The 14368-nt window shown below is 41.2% G+C and overlaps 1 protein-coding gene across 1 annotated transcript in view; it reads right to left on the bottom strand.

Moving 5' to 3' along the window:
- Positions 1-14368, bottom strand: part of SLC9B2 (solute carrier family 9 member B2) — a 69163-nt gene that overhangs the window by 15635 nt on the left and 39160 nt on the right. The window contains exons 9-10 of the mRNA XM_033956832.1: positions 9855-10004; positions 4736-4844 (exon numbers count right to left, since the gene is read on the bottom strand). Coding sequence (XP_033812723.1) covers positions 4736-4844; positions 9855-10004 — 259 coding nt within the window. The remainder of the gene's footprint in view (positions 1-4735; positions 4845-9854; positions 10005-14368) is intronic.

Genomic DNA, 14368 nt, shown 5'->3' with positions numbered 1-14368 from the left:
CAGCCACTGTGTCATTCTCTACTTTTATATGAAGTTCACTTAAGTGCCCTACTGCTCTGCTGGGATGTCTGAGGCTAGTCTACTACAAATGCTGGCCTCCTCCTAACAAAGTAACACAGATTATGAGAAATAACTGGAACATCATGAAACTTCACTCTATTTTTGAAAACAAAGACCTTTGAATTGCTTTCTTTAAAAGAGATTCTATGTCCATCTACTATGAAATCCTTGTCAACATCTCAGCAGATTAAAGGCCACTACAAGTGTTTATCATGTAGTATATGCGAAATCACTATACAAACGAAGGTTTTTATCAATCCCAATAATAATAAACAATACACTTTGAATTATTTCACGAACTGCAGATCCACCTTCATCATTTATGTTATTCTCTGCCCATGCAAGATGTTATATGTTGGAATGACCACACGGGATTTAAAAACGAGAATTTGTGAACACAAGTCCAATCTCAAACGTAACCGATGCTCTGAGGTCATTGTAGAACACTGTACACAATATAAACACAATTTCTCTGACCTCAGAGTATTAGCTATTGATCATGAACCAAAAATTCAGCGTGGGGGAGATAGAGTTAAAAGATTACAGAGAAGAGAAATAAGGTGGATCTATGCTCTTAAAAGTATGCACCCATATGGTTTAAACACGGCAGTAGATTGGTCTGTATTCCTTTGATTTTAGTTGCTCAATCATTCCTTTGTTTTACTGTGCGTAATGTTTTGCATTTTTTAAACACTTGATTGGTGGTTGCATTGCGCATGTGCTGGCGTCTTTTCCTTTTAAGCGCCATTTTTTCGAGCGGGTGTGTGTAATAACAGCCCGGATTGCTATATGGTATCAGTAAGTAAGCTGTGCTTTAAGTTTGCTGGTCTAATTTTCAATAACTTTGTTTTTTAGACATCCTTTAATCAATTATTCTGTCTTTCTATTTTTATCCTTAGCCCATTTGCCTTGTATTACCCTGAGGAAGCCGCATGAGTGCGGCGAAACGGGTCCCCGTTGGTTGGGATACATGGGTTTCTTACGGCTAGATGAATCCGCCGTTATTTACTGCATCATGTTTAAAAGATAAGTGCCAGTTTAAGGCCTGTTCATGATGTTCCATCTTTGCTATTTTGCACAGCCTATTTAAATCTTTATCTTTGCTATTTTGCACAGCCTATTTAAATTGATAAGCTGGATTTGCACTAGCCACTTTAAGAAATGTTTGCACTTTAGGCTTTTTTTGCACAGTAAAAGATTGAAAAAATAAAAAATAATACTAGATAAGTACTCCTCGAATATAATGAGATAACTAGTTTAGAGTGGTAGTATCTACAACAATTTTTTAGAATTTGAATATTTAATATAACATAACAATCAAAAATGAAGGTTTTTTGATCAATGAAAGAAACCACATGCCACAATTCCCTTTTGGACAATAACAATATTGTCCTGGGAGTGGCAACTCTGAGATCTTTTCTTTCATTTATTAATTAATTTATTACCATTAGAATCAATGGTTTGTTGTCTCCAGTAGATTAACCAGTTTTCATTTAGACCTGTTATTTTTTGAAAATGGTCAAAAAGGAGAGACATACTAAGGCAGGGGTGCCCAATACGTCGATCGCGATTGATCAGTAGATCAGGAAGGCAACGCGAGTCGATCGTGGAGCCCATCCTGGGCTCAATGATAGACTCGTGTTGCCGTCCCGATTTACCGGGCTGATCAGCCTTCCTCTCCCTGATGTCCCCCACCACCCTCCCTGCAGAAGCATCAGACCGACCAGCATTCCACTCCCCGATAACAATTCTGACATTAGAGAGGAAGTTCTGGGCCAGCCAATCGCTGCCTGGCTGGTCCGGAACTCCTCTCCGACATCAGAATTGACGTCGGGGAGCGGAATGCTGGTCAGCGCGACGCTTCTACAGGGAGAGCTTGGGGCGGTGGTGGCTTGGGGGCCAGTTCCCCGATGGCAAACCTAATGGCCTGGGGAAGAGCAGGGAGAAAGAAAGAAAGGGGGCATGCAGGGAGATAGAAAGAGGGGGGGGCAAGGAGACAAAGAAAGAAGGGAAACAGAAAGAAAGGGGGAACAGGGAGTCAGAAAGAAAGAAGGGGGCAGGGAGAAAGAAAGAAAAAGTTGGGGGAGAGAATGAGGTCTGGAGAATAGGAAGCATGCAGATGGAAGAAAGAAAGAAATGTTGGATGCACAGTAAGACGGAAGAGCAACCAGAGACTCATGAAATCACCAGACAACAAAGGTAGGAAAAATGATTTTATTTTCAATTTAGTGATCAAAATGTGTCCGTTTTGAGAATTTATATCTGTTGTCTATATTTTGCACTATGGCTCCCTTTCACTAAACCGCAATAGTGGTTTTAGCGCAGTGAGCCTATAAGCATCGAGAGCAGCTCCCAGCGCTAAAAACTGCTATCGTGGTTTAGTAAAATGGGAGGGGGTATATCTGTCTATTTTTGTATGGTTGTTACTGAGGTGACATTGCATAGAGTCATCTGCCTTGACCTCTTTGGGGAAAAAACCCAAATATAAATGATAATTAACATTTTCTCTGCGGACAGTGTGCTTTGTTTGTTTTTTAAATTTTATTGGTGGTAGATCATTTTGACTTGGTCATTTTAAAAGTAGCTCGCAAGCCCAAAAAGTGTGGGCACCCCAGCACTAAGGGTAAATATATTTAGAAATGGTCATTTTGAAGAAAAGAAAGGGAGATGTTTTGCTGTTTCAAAAATATCCATTTTATGGATCTCTAACCAATTTTTGGGCGTACTTCCAAAAAACATCTAAACTCAGATTTAGACATGTCAAAAATGCCCCTCCACCTCTCTGTATACTCTTCAACATGAAATCTACAATCCTTAAGAGAACTGCAACTGATACACAATTCTGTCATTCCTCCCCTTTTACAAAAGTGTAGTACGGTTTTTAGCGTTGGCCGTGGTGGTAACAGCTCCTAGGCTCATAGGAATTCAGATTGGGAAGCAAGTTTGGGTGGGGTATACACTTAAATCTATATATTCAGGGATTTTAGAGCACCAGAAAGAAGTCTTCACATCAACTCTCTATGGCCCAGATTCTCAAAACTTTAACGCCGTTGCTAAACTGTTTTCCGATGGTTTAGCCTGCACACATTTTAGTGGCGTATTATCAAAATGGATTATTTCTGTCTTTAGTGAGGTTTCTAGTAGTCTCTGATAATGACATGCAAAAGGACTTTTCAACATTGAAATGAGCCCTCCGGTGGATTCTTAAAAAAATTGCCGAGCCATTTTCTAAAAGCGGCGTCGGCTTTTAGCAACAGAAAAAAGCGACTGGTTCAGGGGTACTGGTATAGTGACTGCATTGTTTTAAACCCCAATATGGCAGTGTCAGAGACTGCTAAAAAGCCATGTTGTGATGCAGCAGGAGAGATGCTCATTCTCTCCCCTTGCATCACATCACCCCTCCCCAACAGTGGTGGTGACAACCACCCCTGCAGCGGGAGAGATGCTCAATCTCTCCTGTCACAACCCCCCCCCCCCCGCAGTGGCTGTGACCCCCCCTTGCAGTGGAATAGATATTGATTCCTGCGGCAAACAACCTCCCCCCCTGCAGCGGGAGAGATGCCCACTCTCCCCTACTGCCATACAACACCCTCCCGCCTCCGACGCCCCCCCCTTTTACCTCCATGTAGATGTGTGACCTGAGGGACGCAGATTTCAAAATGGGCTTGAATCTTTCAAAATGGGCCTTCCCCTCCCCAGTGCATCTTGGGATGCACCGGGGAAGGGCCCGAGACTCTGGTTGGCCCATGTTATTTAAGGCCCTCCCATGTGACCCTAGGGGCTGTTAAGCAACTGATTGCTGAGCTTCTAAGGTTTGTGCATACAGGTGGTGGACCAGCTCATAGCGCTTTTCTGGATGTGGAACTGCTATGTGCCATATCTGTCATGTTATATTTTACCATGCTTTATGTAAACTTGTAACCCATTCGAAGCTCTCCTCGGAGGACGGGATATAAAACCAAATAAATATATGAGTTACAGATATCTAATCCCTTACTGCCCCCTCCAGATCTCTCAGATCTAAAGACCAAAACATCTTGTAGTCCCCTCTTTTCATTAAATAGTCTAACTACCCACAGCACCATATTTTCTGTCCAAGGACCAAAACTCTGTAACCTACCCACCCACCTGAAACAACAAAACATTGTTAGACAAATTCAAAAACCTTAAACCTTCCCTATTCACCGATGCATATACCTGGTCCTTCCATCCCTGTCTTTTTAGCTTAAGATGGTAGCAGAGTGAATCAACTGGATACAGAGCCCTCCCTCTTGTACCATCCCATCCATCTTTCCTATCAAAGATAGGGTGTACCCTTTCTCCCTTACAGTCAAGTCTAGTTTACTGCACACCCTCCTCATTCTCTAGACTGTAAGCCACCTAGATGTTAACCTATGATAGGCAGGATATTAATTCTTAAATAAACTTGGGCAGTCATACCCTCCCTTTGTCTCACTGCCCATAGTGCTGTGCCTGTCAGCCTCTGGCTCAGATCGCAGTGAGTGTGAGGAAGGGGAGGAACTCTTAGAAGCTACTTGTATGGGAGCTTAAAAATCGTGTGCAATATGGCAGTGCCCCAAAGCCACGGGTGCAAAAAATGGCAGCACTTAAACACCCAAGCCCAAAAGTCATGCTTCCTTGGTAAGACCAGACCTGCCAAGTCCTGGATTCTCACCCACAGTTCCAGGTCTCAGAGATGTAACGGATATTTCTGCTCCAATCAAACCAAACAGCAGGGGCTGGAAAATGTCCCATCCAACTGCAACAACATCCTCCACAGCATCCTGAAAAGGAGAAGGATGAATATCCAGAAGGTTACACATTTACCACTGTCAGGCAGAAAGTATGAATGAGGCTAAAGATTTTGACAGCCACTCAGACTAAACTGTTGATTGTACACTACTTTAACACTAAGGTAATTTTGCATTATACAGAAATAATAAATCCAATCCAAATGCACAGAGGAAGATACCGAGAGGGTAATTTTATAACTGCTGCCTATATGTGAAGGGCAAGTAGACACCTATTTTAGAAAGGCATATAGATGCCTATATGTCTTTATAAAATATTAGGGCAAAAATAGATAGAAATTGCTCTAATTTGTTGATGCAGACATTTATGTCTGCTTGAGAGCAGGCGTAAATGTTTACATGAAAAGTACACATGTACAAGCAAAATTTTTTTTTTTTAAAATAAATCTTTATTCATTTTTAAACTTATAATAAGTGTGATAACATATCCATACAAATAACCATAAATATATCACTTAATAATCAACAATGATACATATAATATTCTCTTATCTCCCCCCTCCCCACCCTTATCTATCATATAATCAATACTTATACAACATGTAACAATAAAAATACCCTCCCTCCCACCCCATAATTGAACTTGTAAATTTAAGGAAACAAGCAAATTTTATAAGCAAACACATGAAAATCAAACCTTCAGTCTATATTTTGCAAAATCTGTATCCCAGAACAAGCTTGCATGCTGATCTTACAAACACATGAAAATCAAACCTTCAGTCTATATTTTGCAAAATCTGTATCCCAGAACAAGCTTGCATGCTGATCTTACACACAAAAAAAGAATTTGCCTTCTTGGCACATGACTTACTTTTGTAGAATTACCCTAGGCATTACATGCATAAGAGGCCTTTTAGGCATTAAAAAATTATTCATAAAATTACTCCTTAAATATATATGTAGGTATCAAGTTTCAAGTCTATTAAAATCTTATTATACCGCCAAATCAGACTTCCAGGCGGTGTACATATCATATTAAAATACAAGTGTTTAAAAAATACAGGGTACAACAAAGGTATATCGTACAAAGACTTAACAGTACAAGACTGACAGATGAACTGGTACTGAGGGGAGGCGGTAGAACTACATTATTTAAAGAGAAAGAACAAGTGGAATGGACAATAGGAGGGGAGCAGATATCACATGAATCAATCATGTTCAGAGAGAAAACAAAAGTGTCCTTAACCGGACAGTTAAACGTTAAAAGCGTTCTTGAATAGATAGGTTTTGAGATTAGACTTGAAGTCTAAAATAGTCATGTCTTCTCTTAAATACTTTGGAGCGGCGTTCCATAAAGTGGGAGCGGTAATTGAAAAAAAATGTATGGTCGCATTGTGTTAATATGTCTCAGGGAAGGTACAGCAAGAAGGTTTTGGGAAATGGAGCGAAGGGTTCTTTGGGGATCATGAGGAATCAGTACTTTATTCAAGAAATCAGGGGTATTGGAAGAACAGATTTTAAACGTTAACAGAAGGATTTTGTTTGCTATCCTGTGTTCTATAGGAAGCCAGTGGGCCTTGATAAATAACGGCATGACGTGGTCATATTTTTTGGCCTTAAATATAACCTTAATAGCTGTATTCTGCATGATCTGCAGGCGCCTAATTTCTTTTGTGTTATTCCTTTATAGAGGGAATTACAGTAGTCTAGGCGAGAAATTATCAATGAATGAATTAAAGATATTAATGGATTGAGAGTTAAGTAACTTAGAGAAGGGAGCGGATCATTCGCAATCTTTGAAAACAGCTGCGAATAACTGTACTAATTTGGTTATGATATGTTAGTTTTGTATCAAATGCGACACCTAAAAGTTTGAGGGTGGGAACTATTTGCAGAGGAGTAGTTGAGATTGAGATTGGCTTTGTAAGGGACTGGCCCTTTTTTACAGCTTTGTTTTGCTGACATTTAGGGCTAACATATTAGCATCGAGCCAATCATGAATTTTTGTGAACAAATATACAATACATAATGCATTCTATTGGCCCGATTCTGTAAATGATGCCTAGGTTAAGTGCTGCTAGGTGCCCTTAACAACGACACCTAGCAACACCTAACTGAATTCCACGTTAGAGAATGACACAGGGACAAATTTTTCCCCTTCCCCATGGGAACTCTTTTTCCCGTCCCGGCGAGGTCTTTTCCTGTCCTTGCCCCATTCCTGCAATCTCTGTCATCTGCACAAGCCTCAAATACTTTAAAATCATGTGTTCGAGGCTTGTGCGGTTAAGGCATAGCTTATAGGAATGGGACAGGGACAAAACTCGCAGGGACGGGACAGGGAAATTGATTTCCTGTGGGGATGGGGAAAAATTTGTCCCCATGTCATTCTTATTCCACACACAGCTTAAATTTTTTAAATTGGTTTAACTGACCATTAAAAACCAATTTTAAAAATTTTAAAAATATTAATTAAAGTTGTGCACAGAATTCGGTATGGTACCTAAGTTGAGGAACTGCCTACCTGAAAAGTAGGTGTGGTTAGGGACGGAGATTGGCTTAATATACCAGCGCCTGCCACTAGGACGCCTAGTGGTGCCTAAATCCAATTAAGCATTGCTAGGCTTAATTCTGTAAACAGCACCTAGCAGCTGATTGCCAGCCGTTAGGTTTTGTTAGGCGCTACTTATAGAAATAGGTCCTATGTGCACATATTGTTTTCCAAAGTTTTATCCAAGATGATTTAAAAATTCATATTACCCCAGATGATAAAAGCAAAATAGCAAGCTTCTGCTCCCCTCCCCCTACTTAATCCACTTCCACCTACTCCCACTTATCCAAAGCATGAAGGTATCAGTGTGTCAAGTATGTACAGTACTGGGGTCTATAGGTGCATAAGTTTCCAGTCTATTATGAAGCCCCCAGAGGAGGAGGGGGCTCAGCTTGTGAACATGCATCGATTCGCAGATCCCATGCTGACTGCCATTACTGGATACAGGCTTCAACAGCCCTAGTTCTCTGACCCCATCCACTAATGTGATACCATTTAGGATCCTCAATTCACAGGTTGGGAACCATTGCTCTCAATATAGCTGAGCTGCTTGGGCTATCTTTAGACCTGGGCACCACCACTGGTAAAGCCCTGTAGCTGTCACATCTGTACAGGTCTAAAAGACAGGAAGAGAAAGAACAGAGTGAGCACCAGTGCAAAGTCAGTGACAGGAAAAGAAAGGTAAGAAACAGCTCCCATGTGGAACCAATTGTCAAGAATAAGATCTAGGCATCACATACATCTAAGGTTACCAGATGTCTGGATTTACTTGGGTCATGTACTCTTTTTAGGAGACTTTCCAGGTGTCTGGATGGTTTCGTGGTCTGCAGAGAGTTTGTGTGGGTTTTGGACTCACTCTCTCCAGGTCGGTCCCCACCCCAGAGTTGAGAGTCTCCCCTGTCCCCTCCGACGTTGCAATTTTACAAAACTTTGGAGGGCGAGAGAGGATGTGCTGGGGGTGATGGTTTAGGGCAAGACTAGTGGGAGGCAGGGGCAGGATGGGTGGGGTGGATTGGTGGGGCAGGTGTCCTCTTTTTTGATTTAAGAAATATGGTGACCCTACATACACCCCCCATTCAAGGCCAGCAGCATCTCAGAAACTGCTGGAGCTAAGAGAAAGTGTTTTTGAACTGCTGCTGCTTTTCTACCTCCTACAGCTGATTGGTTTCTCAGGAGCAATCAGGGGAGGTGGACAAAGTAGCACAGAAATAGTGCCTCCCACACTTGCACAGCTGCTGAGGTGAGAACCAGGAAACGAGAGGAAAAAAAGCAAAAGGGGAGGGGGTTGGAGACAAAGGGAGATGATAAGATAGCAGTAGAATGTGTGAGAAGAGGAGAGGTATACTTGGTACAACTATGAAATTTAGGTCCCTAAATTTCATTACCATACCCAGTTCTGCTCCAGCCTAAAGATGGCTCTGGGATAGAAAATAACATTGCAGCTCTCTGTGCAGTTGTAAGTACATTTAAGAATACTCTGAGTCACGTCCTGCTTAAAGGATAAGTGCTATCAAAAGCTGGCCCAATAATAAATACTGTTACCTAATCATATGGCCATTGTTTAGATCAGTATTTCCTAAACCTACAAGTTCCTTCCCTGTGGGAAAGCAAACCTGAAGAACTGGCCAGTACTTTTTAATAAGGCACTTGATAGAAAATGCCACTGTAGAATACGGAAAACCAAAGACTGGTGCTGTACTAGTTTCTTCCCTTCTTAGTAGCAACAAATGGGAACATTTAAAGCTCTCTCGTAAGTTGTGATAACGTGAATGAGGGCGGGCCTGGATAAAACAAAGCCATACAGCAGGTTAAGGTGAGCAAAAATAATAATGGGCTTGAATCAGAAGACCGAGGAGCAGTGTTTTTGTGAATGTGATTGGCTGTTTTTGATCTATGAACTTTCAATGCACCAGGCATGCTCAATATAAAAGTGGCTGCTGAGCAGGTGATGGTGTTTTCTGTCTGTCTTGTTACCCTTTTCAAGAGCCTTCAGCAGTGAGGGTACCCAGCCAGAGTTATATATGTGGCCTGTGGTAGTCATAAGATATATACTTCTTTAAGAGGGTAATGTAATGATATTTTTTGTTTTTATTGTTTAAGGTATTTTATCAGCATGATGCTGTCACAGTTTAAAAAATATTTTCCCCGATGAGGCTTTGTGAAACACAGCCCATGTCGGGACCTGTGCAGTAGTGTTGTTTCAATATGGAGATAAATTCTATTACACCTATATATTATGCTTAGAGGATTTTTAATATACAAATATAATAATTTTTGAAAATGTGGACTTGGTGCAATGATTATATATACAAAGCCACGGTAGCGATTGCCGCATGGCAAATGCAACACAGCCCATTCAATTCCTATGGGCTGAGTCACATTTGCCGCACCAGGACTCACTACTGCAACTTTGTAAAAGAGGTCCATTGTGTGGTGCAGAGTGAAAAATCTTAATGTATTTCATTCTGTGTTATAGCAATACAGTATAATGGTACCTTCTCATCTGCCCATCCCATGCCTGCCAGAAAGGCTAAGACCAGCGTGCAGAGTCCCCCAGATCCTGGAAAGCCAAAGGACAGGCTGCCAAAGACAGCAAACACAGACAAGCCCAGGATTAGGTATGCTCGCTTCCATTTAATGTTCACCTGAAAGTCCATAAGAAGAAAAGGAAAGATCAGATATTTTTTTCCCCTAGGTAGGTTTGCAATCAGTGATTTGATTTTATGTCTCACCCATAAAACTGATCCTGGTGGGAATGTTTTCTGCTCTGAGGTGCAGCACAGATGCAAAATACAGCAAACACCAAATATTAGTCAAATAAAACTAAATTTGTTAAAAAAAAGCAAAATTAGCAATGTCATGTGTTCATTGCAAAATACTATGCAGGGATCTATTTTTCAAAGAAAGAAAAGCTGAAAGATGTCAAATGAATATGCAAGTCTATTACATGCAGGAAAGGTATAAAGTCCAGGCTTTGATATTCTTAATTCAGGAAAGATGTCAAGCCTGTGAGAACAGCAGCACAGGGAGCAGTGAGCCAGAAGCTGTAAGAGAAGCCAAATAGCAATAGACATTGGATATGTACCTCTGTCGCCATGCTTTGTGTACACCTTACTAACTCTTGGTTACCATCAAGCAAGTTCTCTAAGAATTTATGGGAATTTATTCATGCCGGGGTAAACTAAACCCAAGTAGAGGGGCATCTCCTTGCATGGGAGCTGATTTTGAAACCCCTGATTTGCTTCACTGCTACCTTCCTGATAACGTTGAATAAAACGCCAAAACCATTTTAATTGATTTTCACAATGGCAAAAGCTATGTTGCTCACCTGTAACAGATGTTTTCCATAGACAGCAGGCTTAATCAGACACATAAGTGGGTGATCTAATCACATGTGCCGAAATGGAACAACTCTCCCAGAACTTAAGTGTGCATGGCTCTTCCCATGTACAGTGGTCTCTTCAACTCCTCAGTTTGTTCCAAAGCTTACGAAGAAAAGCAGTTTCAGGAAGATGGGAGGTATTGTGCATCTGGGCATCTGGATTGTATACTTTTTTCTGTCACCAAGTGGGACTAAAGTCAAACCTACAAGTAGGTGACTGCCAAGCTTAGGGCTACTCACATCTTTTTATATTGTCCCACATTTTAAGAGCAACCTGCACCAATAAGAAAGCAAGAGTTGGTACATCCCACAGACAGACTGGCCAGCACAACTCAACCAATGGAATTGTGCTTCACCATGGCTTGGCTGATGCATTAGTGGGAAGTAAAAGATATAAAGCATGTCCATATTGTTACTTTACAAATTGTATTCAGCAAAGCAAACTTTAGAAGACTTATAGTTTGGGGGGGGACTTTAATATTTAGAGCAGTACCCATTTGTTCATGATAGTACTGGATGCAGGATGCCAGACAATTTACTAGAGTTGTTTTTTTGGCAATTGGTATTCCTGTATTGTTGGGTCAAATGAGACAAAAAGCTGCAAAGGCTTCCTGACTGACTCAGTTGTTTTTTGGTAGTATGTGAGGGCCTGCTTACAGTTCAGAGTTTGGAGGGCTCTTGACAAATGGATAGAAAGCGCAGAGAGAGAGAGAGAGAGAGGGCAGATGCTGCATGGAAGGGAGAGAGAGGACAGATGCCAATGGAAAGAAGAGTGGATGATTTAAGTTGAAACGACAAAAGGTAGAAGAAAGATTTTTTTGTTGCTTTAGGATAAAGTAGTATTGTAGCTATATTGATAAATGTTTATAAATAGAAAATGGAAATAAGGTAACCTTTTAATTGGACTAATTTTAATACATTTTTTTTTACTAACTTTCAGACACCAAAACTCCCTTTCTCAGTTCAGGACAGGACAGGATACCTTAACAGCAATATACTGTACTGACCCAAAGAAGGAAGTTTTGGCCTCTGAAAGATAACTGAAAAATTGAATAGTCCAATAAAATAGTATTTTCTTATTTTCTAATTTTTTTGTTTTATTTCTGTCTGTTAATTTGTAAAGTGGTGATTGTTAATTGTCAGTTTTTTCAAATTTGATCTGCTATTTTATATTTTGCACAGTATTAGGGAACATGTGTCACCGTTTCTCTGGTGTTGCATTATATGCAGAGTCTGGATTCTTGGCAGTTCAGTTTAAGTTTTGTCTACATATTTCTATTTTTAGTTTGTGATTAGTTATTCCATACTGGGCGAGAATGTATCTGTGTGTATGAAAAGGACATAGTTTTCTGTTAGCATTGTGTAGAATTGATCTGTATTAATCTGGCTTGTTTGGTTTTACAATGGTAGGGTTACCATATGGCTCCAGAAAAAGGAGACACACTCACTATAGTGGAAGTAACAATTAATTACATAAAATTCTTTAAAAATTTATTTAAACTTCTACTAAGAAAATAATTGCTAATCATAAATATTTTTTAATCCTAAATATTGTTCATATAAATACACATAATCAATATATTAAACATAAGCACAGGATTCCAATTCATCACATAATCAATCTTCAAAATACTCCTTTAAAAAACAATGGAAAAAATAAAGGAGTACTTATCTTCTCTAGAATTGTCATTTCATCCTGGGCTCAGTTGCAGATTTTAAAGTGCTCAGTGCTCCCAAACAAAAACATAAGTGAAAAAATCAACATCCCAAAACCTTCCACTTCTAAAAAAGTTCCACTGTTCAAGTTCATCAATTCAACAATCCATATTCAATGATATACACTGAAAGCAATGGAAGTAAGAAGGACATATAGAGACATCTGGGTTTTACTTTCATTGAAAGCAATGCCTGCCTTTTTCTGGAGCCATATGGTAACCCTACACAATGGCACCTTACTTTATTTGAAACAAATCTCTCCCTTTAATCACTTAGTCTCTTACTAGATGTAACACCGGGAAGGGCCTAAGGCTCTGATAGGTTCAAATGCCTAAGGCCCAGGGGAGATGCCTTAGACATCTGCGCCAATCAGGGCCTTAGACTCCTTCCAGTATATCCCAGATGCACCGGGCAGGGTACCTAAGGCCCTGATTGGTTCAGACATCGACTGGGAGGGGCCTTAAGCCTTTAGACCCCCCCTGCCTGGCACATCCTGGGATATACTGGGAGGAACCTAAAGCCCTCATTGGCTCACAGATGTCTAAGGCTCCTCCCCTGGGCAGAGCTTTAGACATCTGAGCCAATCAGGGCCTTAGACTCCACCCAGTATATCCCAGGATGCACCGGACAGGGGACCTAAGTCCCTGATTCTTAAAGCCCCTCCTAGGGGGTATCTGAGCCAATCAGGGTCTTAAGCCCCCTGCCTGACGCATCCTAGGATATACTGGGAGGAGCCTAAAGCCCTAATTGGCTCACAGATGTCTAAGGTCCCTCCCCTGGGCAGAGCCTTAGGCATTTGAGCTTATCAGGCTTGGCCTTTGGCCCTTCCCAATGTATCCCAGGATACACCGGGAAGGGGAAGGCCTGCCATTTTGGAGAGGCGGGCCTGCCAGACAGGAGGGACTGGGCATCCCTCTTGCTGTCTTCTTTGTATAAAAGTATGATGGCAAGATGGGAGCCTGGAGGGGCCAGGTGGCTGAGGCAGGAGGGAGTGGGCATCCCTCTTGCTGATTTATTTATTTATTTATTTTTAAGTACGGGGGTTGGGGAGGGGTGGTGTTCACATGGGTGGATCGTGGCATAGGTTGGGTCCTCCTGACTTAGGAGGGGGTCATGGCATTGGGTATTGGTTCAGTGGGGGGCCACCTGGTAGTAGGAGGAAACGAGCATCCCTCCTGCCACTCTGTAATTTAAGTGGAGGGAGGGATCCGGGTGGCTGAGGCAGGAGGGAGTGGACTTCCTACCGATTTTTTTTTTTTTTTTTAATTCGGAGCTGTCCTCAGAAGGGGGAGCATGGTCAGGGGTGCGGGGTTGGCACAACTTTTTTTTTTTAAATGGGGACAGATATTGTGCTTGTGTAACACATGCATATCTGTACCATTAAAAAAAAAAAAGAAAAAAAATCTTCCTGCCCAAATAGCTGAGTGGCAGGAGGCTGCTTTGGGGCTTCCCCTGCCACTCAGCTGTTCGGGCTTCTTCTGCTGGCTCTGTGCATGTGTGAAAGTCGCTTCCTCAATGACCGATCGGATGGGATTACGGTGATGCAAACTTGTTGGAACATTGATCACCATTTTAAAGTCAGACAAAAGAGTGACCTACACAGTCTTAACCATTTTTAGTGTATCCGGGCCATAGTCTCCTGGGGATAACTTGCAAAGAAGTTCACTCTTTTAAGAATCCAAAGTCTGCTAAGAAAAGTATATGTGCCTATTCTCCCCCTCCTCCCGTGTATGCAATTACAAAATTACTCTTAGAGAATGTTTCTGTAAGGGGCATCTACTTCTACAGAATACTAGCATAACCAGCTATATAAACATATAACCAGCCAGTAATATATATGTAACTAAGGTCCCGACGTTCAAATACTGTGTTGGAAGCAATTTTTTTTTTTTTAAGTAGGGTGATGATCAG

The sequence above is a fragment of the Geotrypetes seraphini genome, chromosome 1, assembly GCF_902459505.1.
Source record: "Geotrypetes seraphini chromosome 1, aGeoSer1.1, whole genome shotgun sequence".
NCBI classification, from domain to species: Eukaryota; Metazoa; Chordata; class Amphibia; order Gymnophiona; family Dermophiidae; genus Geotrypetes; species Geotrypetes seraphini.
The sequence above is the reverse complement of the archived record's forward strand: the minus strand, read 5'-3'. Positions and strand labels throughout refer to the sequence as shown.